Raw genomic sequence first — 22,284 nt, forward strand, 5'->3', positions numbered from 1 at the left:
CTGCTGTGGGGTGACAGGTGACCTCGGTATCAATAAAAGTGAATTCCCCTCCTGTCTTGCAAAATTCAGAAGCAGTCTTTTGAAGTGAATCCAGAGGTAGTTCTGTCATTTTCATGGACGCTTTCTTCTGTTTTTCTAATGTGGCTCCGTCCCAGGGACAAGGATGCTCTCTGGCAGAAGTCAGATGCCCTGGAATTCCAGCAGAAGCTCAGTGCTGAGGAGAGATGGCCCGGGGACATGGAGGCGAACCACTGCCTCGACTGCAAGCGGGAGTTCAGCTGGATGGTGCGGAGGCACCACTGCAGGTCAGCGGGCGGCTCGTGGGCAGGGCCCAGAGCCAGAGCAGAGGGCTCCGGACGGGGAGTTAGGGCAGGCGTTGGCATGGCTGCCGCTTGTCTAGGAAGAGCATGTTGTCTTTTAGTTTTGAGGGAACCAGTTGAGGAGGGGGTGTTAGGCAGGGTCCCAGCAGGACACTCAAGGATCCCCGAAAGGGAAGAGAGTTGAATACAGGGCATGTGGGCAGAAGTAAGGGGGCCCCCAGGGATGTGGGACACCCAGAGACCCAAGTCTCGATGCTCGCTTGGCCTGTGGGGATCAGAAGGGAGATGGACTATGGAGAGAGCAGGGGCCGAGGCTCTGCTAGAGGAAGCAGAGACCTCCCTGCCCCCAGGACCCGAAGATGGGCAGGCGGGAATGAATTTCAAGTTGGGATGGGGGCATGGAGAATCATCTTTGGTTTTAGAGCCCAGCACCCAGGCGTGGGATGCCCACCTGCATCATAATGTCAGGGAAGGGGGCTCAGCCTGCCTGCTAGGACCCTAGGAAGTAAAACTTCCCATCAGGTGTCACCCAGGCGGCTTTCTTGGAGTCTTAGGAAAGGGGCCTTGAGGCCATGGTCCAGAGCGGGCAGAGTTGGGTGTGATGAGCCGTGTGGCGTCCGGAGCCCAGTTCCAGCGCCGAGCAGGGCGCTCGCGGCCCCTGTGTGGCATCCTTACAGCCCATGCCCGTGTCGTCCCCAGGATATGCGGCCGCATCTTCTGTTACTACTGCTGCAACAACTACGCCGTGAGCAAGCACGGTGGCAAGAAGGAGCGCTGCTGCCGGGCCTGCTTCCGGAAGCTGAGCGAGAGCCCCGGCTCTCCCAACAGCAGCAGCTCGGGCACCAGCCAGGGGGAGCCCAGCCCCACGCGATCCCCGGCCCAGGCCACCGGAGGCCAAGGTCAGCTCCCCCACTGCCTCTGTTCCCCGGGGCCACCCTCCCCACCGCCCCACTGTGGCTGCTTAGCTGAGCCATGCCTAGTTCAGTACTTCCAAAGTGAGGCACTGAAACTTTCTTTTTGATGTAATTAGGATGAAAGTGAATTGAAAAGGGAATAACTTTCTCCTGATATGATTCAGCATTATTATTTAACGTGAAATCTGTTTGCCTCTTAACTCATGTACCACCGGTGGAATGCCACCCCACGCTTTAGAAAATGCTGTCTCCCAGGCCCCAGCCCCGAACTTCTGTCCCGGGATAACCGAAGGCCAGGCATTGAATCTGGAAATGAGCGCATCCTTCCCTGTCTTCCCAGTAGCTCATGTTCTCAGGCAGAACTGCAGTGACTCGGGTGGCAGTGAGCACTGTCTGTGCTCAGACACCACTGCCTCCTGTAGCCAGAGCCCTGCCCTCCTCGGCCTCAGTCTGGATCCAGGCCAGCCAGCCTTCAGAGACACTGTTAGCTCCTCTTTTGTTTAAATGGATCATCAAGGAGGTTGGCCGGCTCCATTATTTATACTAGATACAAACAACTGCTCAAGGATGGGGAAGTGTACTTTGCACAGCATTAGTGTGTTATTTAAAAGTTACTGAATTTTGAAAGCCCTTTATATATCCTGAGTATGATTTATTTATCATATATGTGTTTTACAAATGTTTTTTTCCCAACCTGTATCCTGTCTTTTTAAATTTTCTTTTGATGAGTATAATTTGGATAAAGTCCAGTCTATCAGTTGTTTTTCTTATGGGTCAATTTTTTCCTGTTCTTTTAATATCATATCTCTTTTTGTTTGACTCAAGAACTCAAAGGTCTTCTTTTGTTTTCTCCTAAAAGTTTTATAGTTTTAGATTCACGTTTAGGTCTATGGTTCATTTTGAGTTAATTTTTTTATATGATGCAAGCTTTGCCCAAAGATTCATTTTTTGTAAATGGTTGTCCAGTTATTCCAACACCATTGGTTGAAAGGTCTATTCCCATAGAATTGCTTTTGTGCTTTTCTCAAAAATCAGTTGCCTTTATGTATGATTCGGTATCTGGACTTTTTGTTCCACTCCATTTACCAACGTGCCTTTTCTTTCACCAATACCACACTGTTATGATTGCCGTAATTTTATAATAAGTCTTAAAATCAGGCAGGGTGAGTCCTCCAATTTTCTTCTTTATTAAAGTTTGGCTATTCTAGGTTGTACACTTTTCCATATAAATTTTAGAATTAACTAGTCAGTTTCTACAAAAACATCCTGGTGACATATTGGTTGGGATTGCACTGAGTCTCTACAGCAGTCTAGGGAGAATTGCCAAAGTAACAGAGTTGAGTCTTCCAGTCTACACGTGGCAGAGCACTCAGTTTAGGGCTCCTTTGGTTTCTCTCGGCGGGTATCATTTTAGGTCCCTCTTGGTCATTTTCCCTTCCCTCCTCTTCCTTCCCCCTTCCTCCTGCCAGCCTCAAAAGGCGGGTTCAGGAATGTGGCTGGGCCTGTGGAAAAAAGCCAGTCCTGGTCCCCCTTTTCAGCCTGTGCCTCAAGCCGCCCTCCATTATGCAGACTTCGGACTAGAGGAAGAACATCCCTCCTAAAGCCCGGCCCGTCCAGGAGCCATGAGGCAGGGCCCACTGGGAACTTGCAGCCCACATGAACTCTTCTTCTCCTGACACGCTTGGCTCATTCTGGGTGTTTCAGTGACAACACAGGGTGGCATGGTGCCAGCGTGCTGAGGTTGCTTGTTTTGATTTCTGATATTTCCTGCCTCCTCCCCTGCCTGTCTTTCTGTCTTACTTGCCTTTTCTTCATCTCAGGCCTGCCATCACAGCTTCCATCACATGCAGGAGGGTGCTTGTTGGCGGGGTGGGGCTGACTAGAACAGCAGCATCCACACAGCGTCCTTCCTACCCAGTGCTCTGCAGGGTTAGGCACAATTCTGTCAAGCTTCAGGGGTTGGGGGGGTTGGGTGGGGTTGGTGGGGTTAGGTAGGGGGGTGGGGTCAGTTCTTTTCCACCCCCTAGTGGACTGAGATGGAAATGCAGGTCACACAGACTCCTGCTCTCAAAGAAGCATGCATGAGGTGTGTGTCTGCTGGAGCAAGGATTCAGCAGCAGGGAAGTATGTTTATCTTTTTGTTAGGTTCTTTCCTGATAAGGTTTTGATAAGTTTTTTCCTTCTAAGTAAGGGGCCTCAGAGAACATGTTAGAGCTTAAAACCCCTCCACGCCCCTGCCTAAGGGACTTCAGAGAAGACACTTACTTTGTGCGTTCAGTCTCACCTGTAGTCCCCTCATCTGCTTTTCTGAAACATCCCAACAGCCCTTTGTTTCCATCCCGACAGAGTTGCTGTCGGTTGAGCGAGTGCTGCAGGGTGCGTCCTCCTGGTTCGTCCTGCGTAGCTGCACTCCCTCCCCGTCCTGTGCATGACCATGCGTCTCTCCTCTCTCTCTGCTCACATCTGTGCCCCAGGTGCAAACACAGACTGCCGGCCGCCGGATGACGCCGCCTTTGACATCATCACAGATGAGGAGTTGTGCCAGATACAGGAGTCCGGCTCCTCCTTGCCTGAGACACCTACTGAGACTGACTCTCTTGACCCAAATGTGGCTGAGCAGTGAGTAGACTCACATCCATTTTCTGAGTTCTCATGAAGTGCCTGGCATTGTGCCTTCTTTCTTTTTTAAAAAATATCTATTTGGGTGCACAGGGTCTTCGTTGCAGCACTCAGGGTCTTCAGTCTTCGTTGCAGTGTGCAGGACCTTTAGTTGTGGCGTGCGAACTCTTAGTTGCGTGTGAGATCTAGTTCCCTGACCAGGGATTGGAGCCAGGCCCCCAGTAATGGAGCTTGAGTCTTAGCCACTGGACCACCAGGGACGTCCCTGGCCTTGTGCTTTCTCATTGGAGGATTAGGAAAGCTCAGAAGCAGGGTCGCCTGTCTTTCATTAAGGGAAGGTGCCTGAGAACAGTGCTCAGGGCAGGTGGCCCTTGAACAGCACCGGGACTCGGGGAGTGGTCAGCGTGGAGCCTTGTCAGAGAGTTTCTGGGCATTTCTGTCAGCAGTCCTCCTGATTGCAGCAACTCCATGAAGCCTTTTTTGTCTTGGGCAACTATATTAATCCACTTAGGCCGCCATGACAGATGCCATACACCAGATGACTTCAACAACAGAAATCTAATTTGTCAAATTCCGGAAGTCCAAGGCCAAGGTGCCAGCAGGTTTACTTTCCCCAAGACCTCCCCTTGGTTTGCAGACAGCCGCTCTCTTTCTGTCTTTGCATGTGGTCGGCCCCAACCCTGGGCATGTGCACCCTTGTCTCTCTGGGTCCTAATCTTCCATTCTTATAAGGACACCAGTCAGATTGGATTAGGGCCCACCTCATTGGCCTCATTTTAACTAATTTCTTTAATGATCTTGGGCTTCCCTGGTGGCTCAGATGGTAAAGAATCCACCTTCAATGTGGGAGACCTGGGTTTGACCCCTGGGTTGGGAAGATCCCCTGGAGGAGGAAATGGCAACCCACTCCAGTATTCTTGCCTAGAGAATCCCATGGGGTCACAAAGAGTCGGACACGACTGAGCGACTTGTCACTTTTAATGGTCTTATCTCCAAAAGCAGCCCCGTTCTGAGGCGCTGGGGGTAGAACGTCAGCATGGGGACTGAAGTGCACGTGCTCATGTGCAGCAGAGATCCGGGATGACTTCTGCTGGATGATTCAGAAGAGCAGCCCTTCCTGGGCTGCCACAGCCATGCTCAGAGCAACACACTGCTCTTTAAAAACCACGTCATAGAACCACTCATCAGGCCTGGTGATGGTGCCACAAGAAAGGAAGCTCAGATTAATTTCAGTTCTCTCAAGCGGTTTCTCTCAGAAGTTCCTCTGGCTTCAGCTAAGGCCTCTTCGAGCCCCAGAGTTCTAAAAGCAATAAAAAAATATAGACAAGTCTGTTACCCAGCACTCCATGGAACCGAGGGACTTTCCCCCAGCCAGCCTGGGCCCTGTCCCATCACCATGACCCAGACCCTCCAAACCTTTCACTGCTGTAGATGGATGGCGTCTGGCACAGGGCCATCCATCCTTCAGTGCCAGCTCTCCATCGGCCTCCCCAATTTTTCTGGGCCAGCTGTTTTCCAACAAAGCTTGTGAGGAGAGTGGTGCAAGGGCTCATTTCTAAATAAATGAGATAACCGCATCAAGTGCCACCGTGCTCAGGTGGCGAGAGTTTAAGTCAGGGGACCCAAGCAAAGGTCAAGTTCCCCTCCCTGGCAGCCTCACTTGGTGCTTCTCAGCCCCGGGGTCCGGCTGAAATGCAGTTTCTTGTGCAAAGCACTGCCTGCTCAGAAGCTCGGGGGAGAATTGACAGGGCCCCCATGTGGGGGGCACACACTGAGTGGGCACAGTTCGTGGCCCACTCTCCATCCAGGCTGGGAGCTTCGCGAGCTTTTGCCCACTCATGCTGAGATCTCTGTTCCTTTCTTCATGCCCAGAATTCAGAGGAGGGTTGGCACCAGTCTGTCAGATTTATCATCTGGGGTTTCTGCTGCATGGGAAGAGATGCACTTAATCTTGGGAGGCTCTCAGCTCAGGAGATTTTAGGCTCCAGCGTGTGTCCCTATACTCGGTTATGCTCAGGCTTGAAGGTGAGTGAACTCGCGTCAAGGATACAGCCAACCCCATCACCCAAGCAAAGGTGCTCACTGTGACCGTGGGCCTTTGCTTTTCCTTCTGAAAGGCCCACCTTGAAGCCTTGCCTGATTGCGTGAGCCTGCAGTGTCCCCCCTGACCCCCATGGATTTGCACTAAGCCACCCTTTTCCTTTGTCACCTGGCAACTCTTCGCTGACTGTGCCTTGACTCCTGGCCAGGTGGGTCAGGGGTCAGGTGAGCCAGACCAGAACCTCAGGGCCTTGGAGATGGCCTCGGGCTCTCAGGTGCATGAGAAAGTACCCCCGAAGCTCCCCTGTCACTTCACCCCTCATCTTCCCCTTTCCTAGTAGGAGCAAAAGCAGAAGGTCTTTTGACCACTGACAAACGTGTGTGTTTCAGTCGTGGGAAATCAGGAAGCGTTCCAGGGAAAGGAAACTGCCAGCATGCTGGCCTCAGCGTCCAAGGCAGATCCGGGGTTAATGGATGGGTCTGCAGTCCTGTGCCTAGTCTGTTTGGGCAAAGGGTAAGCCCTCCGAGTCAGTTCAGGGCGTGCCCTGTCTCACACCTTGCTTACACATTAACTGGAGGCAGACACCTGTGTCTCCTGCAGCTTTTTCTTAGGTTTAAAACCACCAGGAGTCTGAGAAAGCTGTGGTGGGGAGAGGGGTGGTACAGAGCCTGGGTGTGTGTACACGCCCTTGCCAAGAGATTTAGAGAAAGAAAACAGCGAGTCCAAAGTAAGAAGTGGTCCAGGGTTCTAATCCGGAGAACAGAGGCCGCCTGGAGGTCGTGTTGCTAAAAGCCCTTGTTGGAGCTTTTTCCCTCTGGAGCTGCGTCTGCACGCCCTCACTTGGTCCCCGCCCAGCCCTCCACAGGGTAGGGGTTATGGTCCCTGTTTCTTGTATCGAGGCACTGAAGCTCAGGAGGCCAGGTAACTCACTCCAGGTCAGGGGGTTGCAAGCGTCAGAACCAAGCTTTGTACCCAGAACCCCTCCCTCTAGTCACGGGCACGAGATGCATTTTGCAGCGTACTGCCGCCTTCTCCTGGCCTCGTTTCCCCATCTTCCCATCAAAGAGCTGCCCTCCTTCCTTACCCTTCGTCCACTCCCCGCTCCACACATGTGTCCTCAGGACAAACACAGTTGTCTGCCCTGGCCCCTTGGCTGTGACAGGACAGGAAGAGGTCCCAGAACCCAGGTGCTCAGGGAGAGCTCGCAGGATGCCGCCGATCCCTTAGCAGCCTCTGAGTGGCCCCGGGGCACAGGCCTCACCAGATGGGAAGCTGACATTCTCCAGACGCCGCGAACATGCACACCTTTCCCCACAGTCATCCAGGCCCACCTTCAGCCATCTCCCTGACAGAGGCCCAGCTGTTCTCAGGCCTGAAGCGGGCTGAGAAGGAAAGAGAGCTCCTTTCGCCCACAGCAGGGCTGGCCTCGAGTCCTTGGCCTCCCCAGGCCTGCCTCCCCTCTTGAGCAGACCATGTCAGTGAAGAGCTTGAGCTCCAGAGTCGGACGCTCCTGGTCAGGCCCTGGTTCGCTGTCTCTAGGTTCACCACGGCCCCCTGAACTGAACTTCCTCCCTGGCACATCCAAGACGGGGCCATATCCACTCCCACGGAGTTAAGAGGCTCGGGTGCGTACCGTGTGGGAAGCCTTCCATGCAGGTGCCTTGTTTTGCGATGTTTTCCCTGAGCTGTGAGGTCAAGGATCACGCTGTGGTATCTACTGCATGGGCCCTGGTTTGCTGCACCTCGGAGCTCAGGTGTCTTTACCAAAGAACATCCTGCCTGATGCCCAGGATTACTGAGTCCAAACTCTAGAGACTGCGCCAACCCACAGAGTATCTTAGTTAGCACCTACTTTAGAACGGGTGCTCTGTGGTCAACGCTTCGGGGAACTGTTGTGGGTTTATCACCAACCAGGAGATCCAATGCCTGGTATTTCAAACAAAATGAGAACACAAAATGGTGAACATGGTTGAGGTTAGAAAGCCACCTTTGGTTGTTGTTCATTCGCTCGGTCATGTTTGATGCCATGGACTACAGCACGCCAGGCTTCCCTGTCCTTCACTGTCTCCCGGAGTTTGCTCAGACTCATAGCCATTGAGTGGGTGATGCTAACCCACCATCTCATCCTCTGTTGCCCCCTTTTCCTCCTGCCCTCAGTCTTGCCCAGAATCAGGGTCTCTTCACATCAAGGGGCCAAAGTATTGGAGCTTCAGCTTTAGCATCAGTCCTTCCAATGAATATTCAGGGTTGATTTCCTTTAGGATCGACTGGTTTGATCTCCTTGCTGTCCAGGGGACTCTTAAGAGTCTTCTCCAGCGCCACAGTTCAAAAGCATCAAATCTTTGGTGCTCTGCCTTCTTTATGGTCCAACTTCCTCATCCGTAGATGACTACCAGAAAAACCATAGCTTTGACTATATGGACCTTTGTTGGCAAAGTAATGTCTCTGCTTTTTAATACACTATCTAGGTTTGTCATAGCTTTTCTTCCAAGGAGCAAGCATCTTTTAACTTCATGGCTGCAGTCGCCATCTGCAGTGTTTTTGGAGCCCAAGAAAATGAAGTCTGTCACTGTTTCCATTTTTTCCCCATCTATTTGCCAGGAAACGATGGGACTGGATGCCATGATCTTCGTTTTTTGAATGTGGAGTTTTAAGCCAGCTTTTTCACTCTCCTCTTTCACTTTCATCAAGAGGCTCTTTAGTTCCTCTTAACTTTTTTGCCATTAGGGTGGTGTCATCTGCATATCTAAGGTTATTGATATTTCTCCTGGCAATCTCAATTCAAGCTTGTGCTTCATCCAGCCCAGTATTTCACATGATGTACTCTGCATAGAAGTTAAATAAGCAGGGTGACAATATATAGCCTTAATGTACTCTTTTCCCAGTTTGAGTCAGTCAGTTGTTCCATGTCCAGTTCTAACTGTTGCTTCTTGACCTCCATACAGTTTTCTCAGGAGGCAAGTAAAGTGGTGTGGTATTCTCATCTCTTTAAGAACTTTCCACCATTTGTTTCATCCACACAGTCAGAGGCTTTAGCGTAGTCAATGAAGCAGAAGTAGGTGTTTTTCTGGAACTCTCTTGCTTTTTCAATGATCCAACAGATGTTGGCAATTTGATCTCTGGTTCTTCTGCCTTTTCTAAATTCAACTTGCACATCTGGAAGTTCTCAGTTCACATACTGTTGAAACCTGGCTTGAAGGATTTTGAGCATTACCTTGCTAGTATGTGAAATGAGTGCAGTTGTGTGGTAGTTTGAACATCTTTGGCATTGACCTTCTTTGGGATTGGAATGAAAGCTGACTTTTTCCAAAAAGCCTTGCTGCACTTGGGTTAACCTGGCATCTCCATCTTCAGATGAGTACAGAGTTGTCAGGTTCCCTGATCTATCTTAGCCAACATTTGAGGGAAGTAAAGAGATTTTTCACCAGGGTTTTAGCCCCAGCTCTGCTGTGTGTGCTTTGTGAGGTAGTTATCTCTCTGAACTGTTTCCTCATCTGGAAAATGGGGTAGTACCAAACCTCCTAACAAAGGGCATTAGGTACCGTGGGCCACGAAGGAGTGGTGTGTGGAAGGGGCGCTGCCCCAAGAGGACAAGGGGAGCCAGCGCCCCGTCTCCGGTGCTCTCTGCTCCACCTCTGCCCCTCCAGGACAGGCACTTCTGTTTTTTCTGTTCCGCAGCACCATTTCCTCACTGCAGGACGCCCACTGAGAATCCTGGGCTTCAGGCTCCAAGTAGCCCCTGGAATCAGGGTCAGCCTGTGTTCTCCGCATCTCGGATTGTGTGGCCCCGCCCTGCCCCTGGGCTGCAAGTGCAGGGAACTCAGTGGAGGGGGAGACCCTGAGGCCTCAGCCAAGGCAGCCACAGCCCACCCGACCTCTTCCTGCCAGTTGCACCCCAGGCTTCTTAGGTCAAGCAGTGGGTGTAAGTAGAGGCGAGCGCTGCAGGGAGGGGAAGGGCGGCTCTGAGACAGGGAACCTGTGCTCCACGGGGCTGTCCTGTGGACAAGTGCAGAGTGAAAACCCTCAGGAAGCTGCGTGGGCTGTGCCAGGGTATGCTGCCCGGAGTGTCGTGCGCCCAGGAGGGGGTTGGGGAAATGATCTCTGCTCCCAAGGGCAGCAGGTAAGGTCAGAGTGTGGGCCCAAGCAGTGCCTGGGGAGGCAGAGAAGCGGGAAAAGATGGAGCGGCCACGCTTTTCCTCAGGACAGGCAGGCAGGTATTCCTCAGCTGTGGAAGGGCCAGTGCAGAACCTTTTTGCGGGGAGCCTGGACAGAGGGCACATAACAGGCCTGGGGTGGCACATGGCCTGAGGGGACTGGTCTTGTTTGACTCAGCCAGGCTGGCACCCAGGAGGGGAGGACCCAGCAGTCCCAGCAGCTGCCCTCCATTGCCTGAGCGGCCGCCCCCAACATGGCTCCGAGCGTGTGGTCACCGCCTCCCAGCGCTCCTGGACGGAGGGCGTCATCAGCCAGGGGTACAGGTGGTGAAACAGGCTTGGGCGAGGGGGTGCGCCTGCCTTGTCCTGGGGTGCACAGACGTGAAGCTATACTCGAAGCAGGATCTGAGTCACCCCAGAGCCCTGCCTTTCCCCTTACACCACACTGCTTTCCTCTGTGTGGTCAGAGGCCCTAAACTGGGCCAGACACTTCACCCATTCCTTCCCAGTTAGGGCCTCTGCTTCTTGTTCTGGGGTATTATTGGGGACGCTAGGGGCTCATGGCCTCTCTAGCGTAAGTGCTTGGCATTAAGGTGACCGCACAGAGGAGGGTGACCAACCCCCACCTCTCTGAAGCCAACATAAACAGGTTAAAGGTCAGCCTTGTCACAGTGAAAAGGTCAGCTTTTGGTGTTTACGGAGCACTAGATGGTCTCTGTGGCCTGAGCAGAGCTCTCTGCCCTCCTGCCCTCTCTGTAAAGCAGCTCTCCCCATGGGTGTATTTAGCGTGTTTATGAAACAGTTGGTGGGGCCCTGTGGGCCCTGCAAGCCCAGCCTTTACACAGCTGGGCCATGCCCAGCACCTCTGCAAGGCACGAAGCCAACCCTCCCACACCTCACCAAGACACTACCACCATTTGGGGGGCCTTCCTCCCCAAATGCAGAGTGCTAAGTGTTTGCTGTGCGTCCTCTCCAGCCCTCCGCATGCCCGGCCTAAGAGGCAACACTGTTAGGGTGCACGCTGCACCAAAGTGGAGGTGGCTAAGACATTACCAACTGGTCTTAACCCGGTGGCTTGGTGGTAAAGAATTGAATCTACCCGTCAATACAGGAGACACAAGTTCGATCCCTGGGTCAGGAAGATCTCCCGGAGGAAGGCATGGTAACCCCCTCTAGTATTCTTGCGGGAAGTTCCCATGGACAGAGGAGCCTGGCGGGCCCTGGTCCATGGGGTTGCAAGGAGTCAGACACCACTGAAGTGACTGAGCAGCGTGCAGCTGGTCTTAGCAGCCCTTGACTCAGGTCTCCCCAAGCCTCAAAACCTCACTGTTCAGCCTGTTCTGACCCCCTCCCCAAGGTCTCTCTCTAGCTGTCCTCAAAGTATTCTCCATGTTTCAGTGAGTGGTTTTGCAACACGTGAGTCAAAAAGGCCACTTTAAGCCTGTTGAGCAGGTGCTGGGGTACAATAAACATAGACAAACCAGTGACTGACATTTAAAACTCCGTCTCATCCCGTGACCACACTTCAGAGGTGAGACGTGCTCCTCTCGTTCTGGGCAGGAGGTTAGAAGCCGCAGTGAAGAAGCTGGTTTGTTACCAATGGTATATCGATAGACCAGTGCCCTCAGAGTTGATAGTCGTAGACTTATTTCCTGTGCTCTGAGCCCACGAGTGATCACCTTTGTTTTATTCAGGAATACCGCTTTAAGGTAGAATGTGTCTGAGAGTAAAAGTAGTTTGGAGACATTTTAAAAGTTTTATTTCTCAGTCATAAAAATCATATGCTATCTGATATGCATGTATGTGTATAACACACACATTTATACATGATTTGTATGTGAGGCATTGAATAATTCAGATTTTAAGAGCAAACCCACTGAGGATCCATTTCAGAAGTGCTGCTTAGACTCCTGACAGTCTGCACCCAGCTTTGCACACTTTTCTAGCCTTCTGTGGCCCACTGGAATCTTCAGCCAACCCTGTTTTGCTTCAGCCCATTCGTGTTTCCTGGTGCTAGTCCTTCCAGGGTCAAGCAAAGATAGCAGGATTAACCATCTATCTCTATAAAAACGAAACGAAAGATGTGACAGAACCTGAACTCATTTCTGTCAGGCACCTGGTGATGAAGGTCTAAGACACCAAGATCAGCACTGGTTTTCATGGCTGCTCTAATGTCCCCTGCTTACCAGCCGTCAGAAAAGTGTTTGGAACTTGGAAACCAGACTCTTACCTGCCTTCAAAACCTTTGTTGGCCATGTCCCCCTCATCAACTCTGTCCCAGTCCCATTCTCAGTGAAGGAGAACCTGGGGTCTTGAGAATCACATGTCATTTCCTGGCATCAGTATTGTTGGGGTGGAGGAAGGAAAGCCCGGGCAGCTTTCAGACTCCCCTTTGAGCTTAGGCTAGGCTGTGAAAAAGCAGATCTGTTCATGCCTGAGAAGCAGCAGCCCACCCCAGCTGCGGCGTTGGGTAACCTCTCCGTGAGAACGCATGCGCTATACACAAAGCCTGCCTCATCTGGAAGACACAGCTGTGCTCCCATGACATCCGGGAGCCTCCCCGAGCCCTACAGGTGGAACATGCTGGTGGCCTCCACGTTGTGAGACGCTGAAGCACTCCTGGAAGTGTCCTCGGAATACATGTGTTGGCCTGAGACACCCAGGTAAGGGAGGCAGCCTGCGTCTTTCACGAGCTTCCAGAAATTCTTCCGAAACTTGAGGCCAACAAAGGCATAGAGCACAGGATTAAGGCAGGCACGCAGGTAGGCAATGGCCTCCGTCACCGTGATGGCGTAGTCAAAGCTGGTCATGGTGTGGTACTCCCAGCTTGTGCTGCGGATGAGCTTCACGAGGTTGAAGGGCGTCTGGGTCAGCAGGAACACCGCCACCACCAGGAAGATGATCTTCAGAGACTTGTGCTTCCGGAAGCCTCGAGCCTGAAGCAGGGTCTTGATGATGACCGAGTAGCAGAGGATCATGGCAAGCAGTGGCAGAAAGAACCCCAGGGTCATCTGGATGGCCAGCACCATGGTGGAAATCGCCTCGTGATAACCGCAGAAGGGCTTGTCGTGGTAAAGGACGTTGCCATAGATGATCTGCGGCAAGGAAACCAGCAGGGAAACCACCCAGATGGACGAGCAGATGGCCTTACCCCAGGCCATGCGCTTGGCCTGCTGGTTGTAGGCCTTGGTGGCCCGCACCACCGCGACGAAGCGGTCCACGGTGATGCAGGTGAGCACGAGCATGGACGTGTAGAAGTTCAGCGTGTAGATGCCCAGCAGGGCTTTGCACATGACGTTGCCAAAGACCCACTCATGGATGCCTGCGTAGGCCCAGAAGGGCAGAGTGCAGACGAACACCAGGTCAGCCAGGGGCAGGTTCATCAGGAACACGTCTGTCAGGCTCTTCAGCTTCTGGTAGAAGACGTAGATGACCAGCACCAAGGAGTTTCCCACCAGGCCGCAGGTGAACACCACCACGTACATGCACGGCAGGAAGAACTTGCTGAACCGCAGGAAGTCTTGGTGCCCCTGGCTGCTGTCGTTGGAACCATTGAAGAACCCGAGGTCTTCGTAGTTGTACTCAGCCATGTCGTCTGTTCTGCTGGACCCCTGGGAGTCAGACCACAGGAATTACATGCATTTGGGTTGAGGGTGACCCCTCCTGTCTTCCCACTGTCCCACTGCCCACATTCAGGGTGCAAATGTGCGTGTATGTGTGCTAAGTCACTTCAGTCATGTCCGACACTTTGCGACCCTGTGGACTGTAGCCCACCAGGCTCCTCTGTCCATGGGATTCTCTAGGCAAGAATACTGGAGTGGGTTGCCATTTCCTTCTCCAGGGTATCTTCCCCACCTGGGGATCGAACCTGCATCTCTTAAGTCTCCTGCATTAGCAGACGGGCTCTTTACCACTAGTGCCTCCTAGGAAGCCCCCTCCTGTCTTCCCACTGCCCTGTTGCCCACACGTAGGGGGCGAATAGTCAGCTTCTAAACGCTCCCACTGTTCTGCTGGGTAACAGCCCAGGATACTGGGGACAGCCTGTTCTGGGAGGAAACTGCTCAGCCAGGGACCCTTAACTTGCAGTAAAGTTCTCAGGACCCCACCCACATTCCAGAAAATCCTGTGCTAAATGGCCTTGGAAGCAGAGGTCATCACATGGTGAAATGGGGAGCATGTCCTTTTGGAAGGACTGCACTGGTCTTCAGTGGGGAGGCTGTCTTCATCTGTCTGGGCCTCACAGCAGGTACCCACGCAGCCTGTGCCCCATGTTTTGTGAGGTTGACCCCTGTACCTGGAATTGTGAAAGCCATGGCAATATCCCCCTTAGAGGGGGGTCCACCTTGATGGGCCTGGAAACCAAGAGGAGTTTGGTCCTTCCTGCCCCAGGTGGCCTGTTCATTCTGCCTCATCTTCCTGTGATGGGGAGACAGGTCGGGGAAGAGCCCAGGCTGCCCAGTGCTTTGGCTGAGTGGCTTCCTGCCCAGGGAACTGGGCGGTTCTCCTCACGACCAACCCCAGCCTTCCCCCTCCTTGTCTGTGTATGATATTCCACCCTCAGGGCCTCTTTGGTCTTCAGGAATCTCTTCATGATAGATTACCTGAGAAGGGAACATTGCTCTAGCTTTTACAACCAACAGTGTAGAGCTCAGGGGTCTCCTTTAACAAACGGAAGAGCTGATGGAAATGGGATGTCAGGGGGATGGGCAGCCACAAACAGGGCCGATGGCCAGCCTTGCAGTGGGGCTGCTTATAGCAGAGACCAAATAGCTGTCTTTCTTGCCTGGGGGTCCTAGCCCTTCAAGATCATCACCCCCTGTGACCCTGCTCTGGGCCCTGTGTCCCCGCTGGGGACCACAGACCAGCCCCAGGGGTGACGTCGTCTGGTGTGGGAGCAGGGGCAGCTTTGGCAGCATCAGCCTTGGGGGGTCAGGTCAGTGACCCGCAGACGCTCAGCACGCAGGGGCTCGTGCAGTGACTAGTGCCATAACCCACTGGCACCTCAAGGAGAGCTTTAAGAAGAACAGGCCTTCGTCCAGCAAAGGCAGAATATCAACCAGCCAGATAAGACGGTGCAAGAGAGATGATTTCTGCTTTTGGTCTTCTCAGGGACTTGACTTTTCCCCAGCTGGGTCCTGACTAGAAGGGACGTCCACCTTAGTGCTACCACCTTGGTTGTTCGTAGAGTCAGAGCACCCTCCTGCTCCAAGAAAGGACCTTGCCTTTGGGCTAGGACTGCTTAGTGCTAAGTCCCTCCTCCTGGACCACAAACCCTTGGCTCTAAGAGCGAAAGGCCAGCCCGGAGGCGTTGTGCCCCACCGTCTCTGGGCTGTAGGTCAAGTGGGCCCAACGATGACGTGTCTGTGTTACTGCTTCACGTGGGGGCAAAAACGTTTATCATTTAGGACGTGACGTTGACGGTAATGTCACGTCTGCATTATTGCTTGACTTACTCTTCCCTTTAAAAATGCATTACACTGGCATTGCAGTTTCCTCAGAGGACCTGTGCAGATTCATCTGTAACGGCTGGTAAACTTAAACAGTATTTAACAGATCGGGACTGCATGGTTGTGTGCAGATAGAGTATGAAAAATTACTTTCTCTTCTAGAAATGTTAAAAGCACTCATTTCTTTATTTTCTCTAACCAAAGTCCTAGGTGGATTTGTGAAAATTTAAAACAATAATAATATATCCAACTTTGGAAATAGTATATATTTGATAACGAATAAAGAAAATATAATCTCGGCATAAAATAGAATATGATTGAAACATTTAGGAAGCACCCTTGACTTTGGAAAATACAGTGCATTAAACAGTGTTTTTCTTGGAGCATGGTTGATGTACTGTGTTGCGTTAGTCTCGGCTGTACAGCAAAGGGAGTCTGTTACACATATACATACGTCTGCTCTTTGTTTAGATTCTTTCCCCATATGGGCCGTTACAGGTGTTGAGTAGAATTCCCCGCCTATACAGCTATGTAGGAGTGTGTATATGTCAGTCCAGTCTCCCAGTTTCTGCCCCCTCCAAAATACATTTAAATTGCTCAAAACAGTGTAAGCACAAAGTAGATATGCGAAATACTATTTGGCTGTTACTATTACAATGAATAGATGACAAAGTGAATGTGACACTGATCATGATCTCAACCTTCTTTGATCAGAAACCGCTTTGAGAGTCTCCTGAAAGCTGCACATCGTTTCCCTCAGTGATGATGTACATACATGCCTGCAATTCCAGGGATTCATGAACTCTAAATCCCTCTGTTCTAAATCCCTCTATGGACCTTGTTTAAGAACCTACGATCAGCTCTGTGGTTTTGACAAAATTTTTTTTAAAACGAACAAAAATTACATTTTATCAGCAGTTCACCCCTGACTTGTAGAATTAGTAGTGACTTATTTCCCTTCCTCATTTAAAATTTTCTGTATTTTCGAAAGCTGTTACAGTTGTGTATTGATGTACATGGAGAAAAGAAAGTAAACCATAAGCTAACAAAGGTCCTATAAAATGGGAAAGAAACAAAAAAAAAAGGGAAAAGAGATTAGTCAGTGAACAAACACAGGTAGTTAGCCTCCCCTTATCTCCTGGGGAGGCGTGATTATACCATTCCTGTCAGCAGCATGTTTAGTTTTTAGTTTAGTCGCTCAGTCATGTCCCACCAGGCTCCTCCATCCATGGGATTCTCCAGGCAAGAGGACTGGAGTGGGTAGCCATTTCCTTCTCCAGAGGATCTTCCTGACCCAGGGATTGAACCCGGGTCTCCCACACTGTAGGCACATCATGTTACCAGCATCATATTACAGAAACAGATTAAGTCACAGTCCTCTATTCTAGCCCTGTGGCAGCAAGTGGCTGAGCTGGAGTTTGAGCCAAGAGCAGTTGAGCTTGAAAACCCTGGCACTTGACTGTACCACGCTGCAGGCAGGACTCTGAGAATCCCCCCAAAACGTGGGGTTAGCCCCTCTTTTAACTATAAAGAAAAAGATAAATGACTCACCGGTAGAGCTGCTCTTTCAGTTTGTTGATCAGACGAGGTTGCTCACAGCAGCAAGGTCTGCCGTTGTCTCTGATGTGGTCCAGGTTTCCGTTGAGTAATTGTGAAGAGTCCTCAGTTGGTGATGATAGGAGACCCAGCCCTTCCCCACCTTGCAGGTCAGAATCCACATGACCCAGCCTGCACATGTGTAATTTGGGGGTCAAAGAGACAAAGCAGTGGCTCCGATGCTGCACAACCCCCGCATCCTGGCTGGGATCTTACCCTTTACCAGGATCTGAGAAGGTTTTAATTTGTAAACCAAAGGGGAGCCATGCAGAGGCCTGGCACTGGTAGTCCACTGAAGATGGTGGCATTTATACCCTAAAATTATTTCATCCACTAGTCGTATGTTCCCTTGGAGCAGTTTGGGTCTGGACCAATGCAAAGTTGATGGTATGGCCCGGGTTCTGTGTGTGTGCACCTCCAACATACATGACAGCCCTGATCCCCATAGCAACCCTGCAAGTAGGTATTATCCCATTTTATAGATGGGAATACAGAGGACCATAGCCAGAGAACAACCCTCATGGCTCACAGCCAATAACTGCCACTGCCAGGATGCAAGCCCGGGTGTCTATCATCAGCAGGCCAGTGGGCCAGATGGCTTCTAGAGATGGGTCTGCCAGAGGGCCTGATGTCGCCCTGCCTCCTAAACCCTCTCCACTCGGGTGGTGCTCACCGCCCTGCTTCTCATGGCTAGGGTCACCAGTGAACAGGCTGAACCAAATCCTGAAGGACTTGTCTCTCTCAACAAGACATCCCTTCACAGGGAGCCAGCCTCACATTTTGGAGTCTTTGAGCTTTGAGAGATGAGTTCCTCCCAGCAACAAGCCAACCGTGTCACTTAGGCCCAGTTCACAGGGTGATGACAGAAGGGCCTGAACCTGGTCAAACACACTGACTTGGATGTGCTTGTCCCGCTCAGCGTGTCCTCCCTGGGGAGAAGCAGCCCGGTGCCCTCCGTGACCGCGTCCATGCGTGGGAGGGAAGAGAGATGTGTATCTCAGAGCATGACTGTACTTGTGATAAGCATTCTCCAGTGGAGAGTTCTCCAGTGGAAAAGTCACAACTAAATTAGAGCCCCTTCCAGTTTGAGGGCCAGAATTTTATTTCTGTTGTCTTCCAATTTGGAGTGTCGGTTGCTTTTCTTTGAAACAAAAGTGAACCTCTTGACGGCAAGTACCCAGTCATATGTCTTGGGTTTTCCCCCAGAACATGCAAACAGTTCCTGAATAGAATCAGGGAAGAATAAAAGGGCCGTGGCAGCTGTGCCCACCGCAGGCTCTCTTGGGGTCAAACTCTTGACCCATTCCCTTTTTCTGAACGCCTGACATTCTGGAGCCAGAGCCCTGGTTCCGGCGGCAGCTCTGGCACCAGGGATGGGGCAGTGGCTGCTGGGAGAGGAGTAACTGCCAGGCGGTGGTGGGTGGTGGGGGCTGTGGAAGATGAGTGGAAAGACCCTTAGAAAAACAGCCTGCCCAGAGGACAGCAGGCGGCGGGCCAGTGGTGAGGACAGGGATGTGGGTCTGCATAGTTACTAAGTAATCAGACATCAAAACCAGAAGTGCCCTTCGTCACTTGGTTTTTCGGCAAAAAGGAAGCCAAAACCAAAAGAAAAACTGGTAAGAATTTAAAGTCAAGTAAAAAGATGCACGCAAGCCCCACAGTGAATGTGGCCCACCATGTGGCTTAGCTTCTCCTTCCAGACCTGAGCTGTTCAGCAGAGCCTTCTGGAATGCTGGGCATGCCCTGTGTCCACCTGTCCAACAGGCAAGTGTAGGTATCAGGCACTTGGCGTGTGGCCACTGAAACCATGGAGCCAAGCTTTGAGTTTTGTTTTAATTCTGATGAATTTAAGCGGCCACTTGAGGCCAGTGGTGCTGTACTGTACTGGGCAGACCAGTTGTAAAGCAGAGACCTCTCCAGTTCACAGGAGGCCCCATGTAACAGGCAGAGCGGCACTCCTAGCTGCTGGCCTGGCCTGGTGGAGGGCTGGATGGGGCCCTCTGAGGAAGGCTGTCACCAGACACGCAGGCCAGGAGGCTCTCTAGGCTCCATGCCTTCCTCAGACAACCTGAGCGGCCAGGAGTCTGCTCCTCAGGCAGTTGGCAGGAGTGAAGTTAAAGAAGCAAGTGGCTGAGGTGTTTTGATTTGTGACAGGAAAATTCTGTAGATTCCAGCTGCAGATACTGAGCTGGAGAGAGCCCCGCTGTGACCCCTCGTCCAGGCAGGCGTGGACCCTGGACCACCTTGCTGGAGACTTCCTCAGCGTCCTGGCCTGTGGTCACCAGTTCATTCTTGCTTGCTTCTGAAGTGGAGTGAGCCTTGCTCATGTCCTTGAGGACATTAGGGACAGAAAACCACGTTGGCTGTGTGCAAGGCAGGTGCCCAGGCCAAATGTGGCAGGGGCGGCCAAGATGACCACCCCCAAGAGGGCAAGGTGACAGATATACGTGCCTCAGTACGGGTTCCGCTCGACTGACCACAGGCTCAGGGACGGAAACTCAGATGGACAGGATGGGGTGACGTGCCCTCAGCCACAAGAGGCCACCACAGCTAGTAGTCGGTTCCCACGGCCAGAGCAAGGGGAGGAGGAAAGTCACTTTTGGACAGTGAGCTGAAAAGATGTTTCAGAAATGAAACATCTCAGTTTCAGAAAACAAAAGGAGAGAGGGTGCCCCCTAGTGGCCATGCATTTGTTCCGTCCTTCTCAAACTTCAAAATCGCTTGACATCTTCCAGCAGAGTTGCTTGAACACTTTCTGCTGCGTCCCACAGGGAGAAATTTACATGACTACCCAGGTGTGTACGTGTGTAGACATAAAGTCAAACAAGAGCCTCTTAAAAACAATAATGCTTATCCTTACCGCATGCAACGTGATGCAAAAATGTGTTGACATTTTCTATTTTATTTTTAATATGCATCATAACTTACTCAGCTGATTCACAACTCACTGATTGGATTGTAACCCACAGTTTGAAGAGCCATTGAAGGGAAAGTCTTCATAGCCTTTGAGACTGCATCACCCACCCATGCACACTCCCCCCTCCCCCACCCACCCCACCCCCACCGGTCACAGAGCTCTCCGACACGGGGCCTCAGCCAGGACTGGCAAGGGTCGTGGGACCTACTCTGGTAGTACTTGCAGGTAATCAGGTTGTCTGTGTCATGATGGTCAGAGAGGTGAGATGGAGGAGGAGAAGAAATAATAGATTAAGATTTTTTTTTTTTCTATCGCACCCCACGGCTTGTGGGATCTTAGTTCCCCAACCAGGGATTGAACCTGTGCCTCCTACAGTGGGAGCAGAGAGCCGCTCCACTGGAACACCAGGGAAGGCCCGGCATCTTTTATGTGTTCACTTGTTATTATTTTTTTAATCGTTTGGCTTTTTCTTTTTTAAAAATTCCTTTTTCGTTTTTACCTTTAGGTCTGTGATCCATTTCTGAGTTAATCTCTTGTATATGGTGCGAAGTATGATCCGTTGTTGTCGCTGCCCTTTTGCACAGAGGTATTCAGATTGTTTTCTAGCACCATTATCTCATGGCATGTGGGATCTTAGTTCCTCAATTAGGGATTGAACCCGTGCCTCCTGCATCACAAGGTGAAGTCTTAGCCCCTCGGGGAAGTCCTCTGATGTCTTTTATTCTTAATGCAGGAAAACTGAGAGAACGAACCACAGTTTTCAGCATTCGTTTTTCATGTGTTACTTATCTCTCTCATTTATGGCACTTGCACTTTGGACAAGGTTGAGAGCAAATGAAACGAGACAGGCTGACTGGCGCTGGGACTCCCGACTCCTCTCCCCTGTCCCCCTGCTTCCCCAGCTATTAAGTGGAGGTTGGACTGGATGATTCTTTGAGCTGCTTCTTGCACTAACATTCTGTGATGGCAGTGTGGGAATCTGGAAGCCAGTGGTTGAAAGATGAACAGGAAGGAGGTGTTGGACAGGGAGGAGGTCAGAGGTGAGCTGGGCCGAGGAGGAAAAGGACTGACAGGCTTGCCCTTGGTGGCAGCAGACACGTCAGGACGTGTTCTTGCTGCACCGTCCCTGAAACAGTGCCCGCCAGGGCGAGCCCGGCTCCTCCTGGCCAGTGGAATGCCTTCTCCAAGTCCTTTGAAACTTACAGCCTTTGTAAGCCAGCAGAACTGGGGTCCAGCTGGTTCCTTCTCCTCCCTTTTAGAGAGGAAAACACGGAGAAGGAAGTGGCTCGCCCAGAGTCAGAGTTGGTCATAAAGCCAAGACTGGAACCGCCTTGAGTGACGCCCACCCCTTCCACCTGCGTGCCCCCCTCTCTCTCACACACACACACACACACACACACACACACGCCATACTCCCTGTGGATCCACTCCACGCCCCAGCCAGAGGGCGCCCACTGCTCGGACCTCAGGGCACTCAGACCCGAGGGCAGGGTGTCTGCGGACAGGCTCTCCCACCTGTCGTGGGCTGATGGAGACTGCACAGACATCCCTGGCCAGATACCTGGGCGCTAGTGGCAGTCTGATTATCTCGGGAGCCCTGGAGGCCCCCTCCATGCCAGCTGCCACCTGCACCCTCACAGCAGCGCCCTGGGCAGCCTGTCGCAGTCAGTGGGCTCGGCCCCCCAGCAGTAGACAGGAGCGGGGAGGGGAGTGGGGCCATGTGGTGGGGCGAGCAGCGGCCCAGCCTCGTGGGGGGCAGGTGTGGCATCCAGCTGTCTGAAGGAAGCCAGGTCTTCTGCCAGAGGTCTCCTGAGAGGAGAGGCCCCTCGTGCTGGGCTGTCCTCCAGAGAGAGAGGCTGTGTAAGTTGGCAGGCTGCAGTCTGCTTTGTGTGTGAGAGGATCCCGTTCAAGGTGAAGGGGCTGTGGGTTGGCCTCAGGTGTGGCTCTGCTAACCCAGCGCCCGCCACCCCGTGAGCCCCTCAGAGACTTCCTCCTTCGGGATCTGTCCGTGATTCTTCTCTTGACTTCGTCAGCTTTCCCTCTGCCCTCTCATCCTGAGTTTACACACTAACGATTCACTCCCCCGTGTGTATTTCTTCACAAGTATCATGGACGTGCTTTGATTCCTGCAGACAGCCATGGCCTGTCCTTTGGGGCAAGGACAGTCCCTCCGCAGCCCCTGTTTGCAAGATCTTGTGGGCCAGGGGGAGATGAGACCCCTGCAGATGGGCAAGGCCCAGCGTGACCGGGGGTGGGATGAGTATGCAGTGCAGGAG

At 52.1% G+C, this 22,284-nt stretch overlaps 2 protein-coding genes across 6 annotated transcripts in view; one reads left to right on the plus strand and one right to left on the minus strand.

Moving 5' to 3' along the window:
• FYCO1 (FYVE and coiled-coil domain autophagy adaptor 1) overlaps positions 1-22,284 on the plus strand; it is a 103,351-nt gene that overhangs the window by 60,849 nt on the left and 20,218 nt on the right. For all 4 annotated transcript variants that reach the window (XM_059880183.1, XM_005223113.5, XM_002697098.7 and 1 more), the window contains 3 exons: positions 156-305; positions 1,020-1,219; positions 3,709-3,853. In XM_059880183.1, coding sequence (XP_059736166.1) covers positions 156-305; positions 1,020-1,219; positions 3,709-3,853 — 495 coding nt within the window. The remainder of the gene's footprint in view (positions 1-155; positions 306-1,019; positions 1,220-3,708; positions 3,854-22,284) is intronic.
• On the minus strand, positions 11,791-17,132 carry CXCR6 (C-X-C motif chemokine receptor 6). Of its 2 annotated transcripts, XM_024982501.2 has the most exons (3): positions 17,047-17,122; positions 16,401-16,549; positions 11,791-13,659 (listed from the first exon to the last, which is right to left on the minus strand). In XM_024982501.2, exon 3 carries the CDS (start codon positions 13,636-13,638, stop codon positions 12,616-12,618), a length of 1,023 nt encoding a protein of 340 aa, XP_024838269.1. In that variant the 5' UTR covers positions 13,639-13,659; positions 16,401-16,549; positions 17,047-17,122; the 3' UTR covers positions 11,791-12,615. The 2 variants fall into 2 exon arrangements, with proteins under 2 accessions (XP_024838269.1, NP_001014859.1); NM_001014859.1 differs by lacking the exon at positions 16,401-16,549 and having other exon boundaries at positions 17,047-17,132.

This window comes from Bos taurus, chromosome 22 (genome assembly GCF_002263795.3).
Source record: "Bos taurus isolate L1 Dominette 01449 registration number 42190680 breed Hereford chromosome 22, ARS-UCD2.0, whole genome shotgun sequence".
Taxonomy (NCBI): domain Eukaryota; kingdom Metazoa; phylum Chordata; class Mammalia; order Artiodactyla; family Bovidae; genus Bos; species Bos taurus.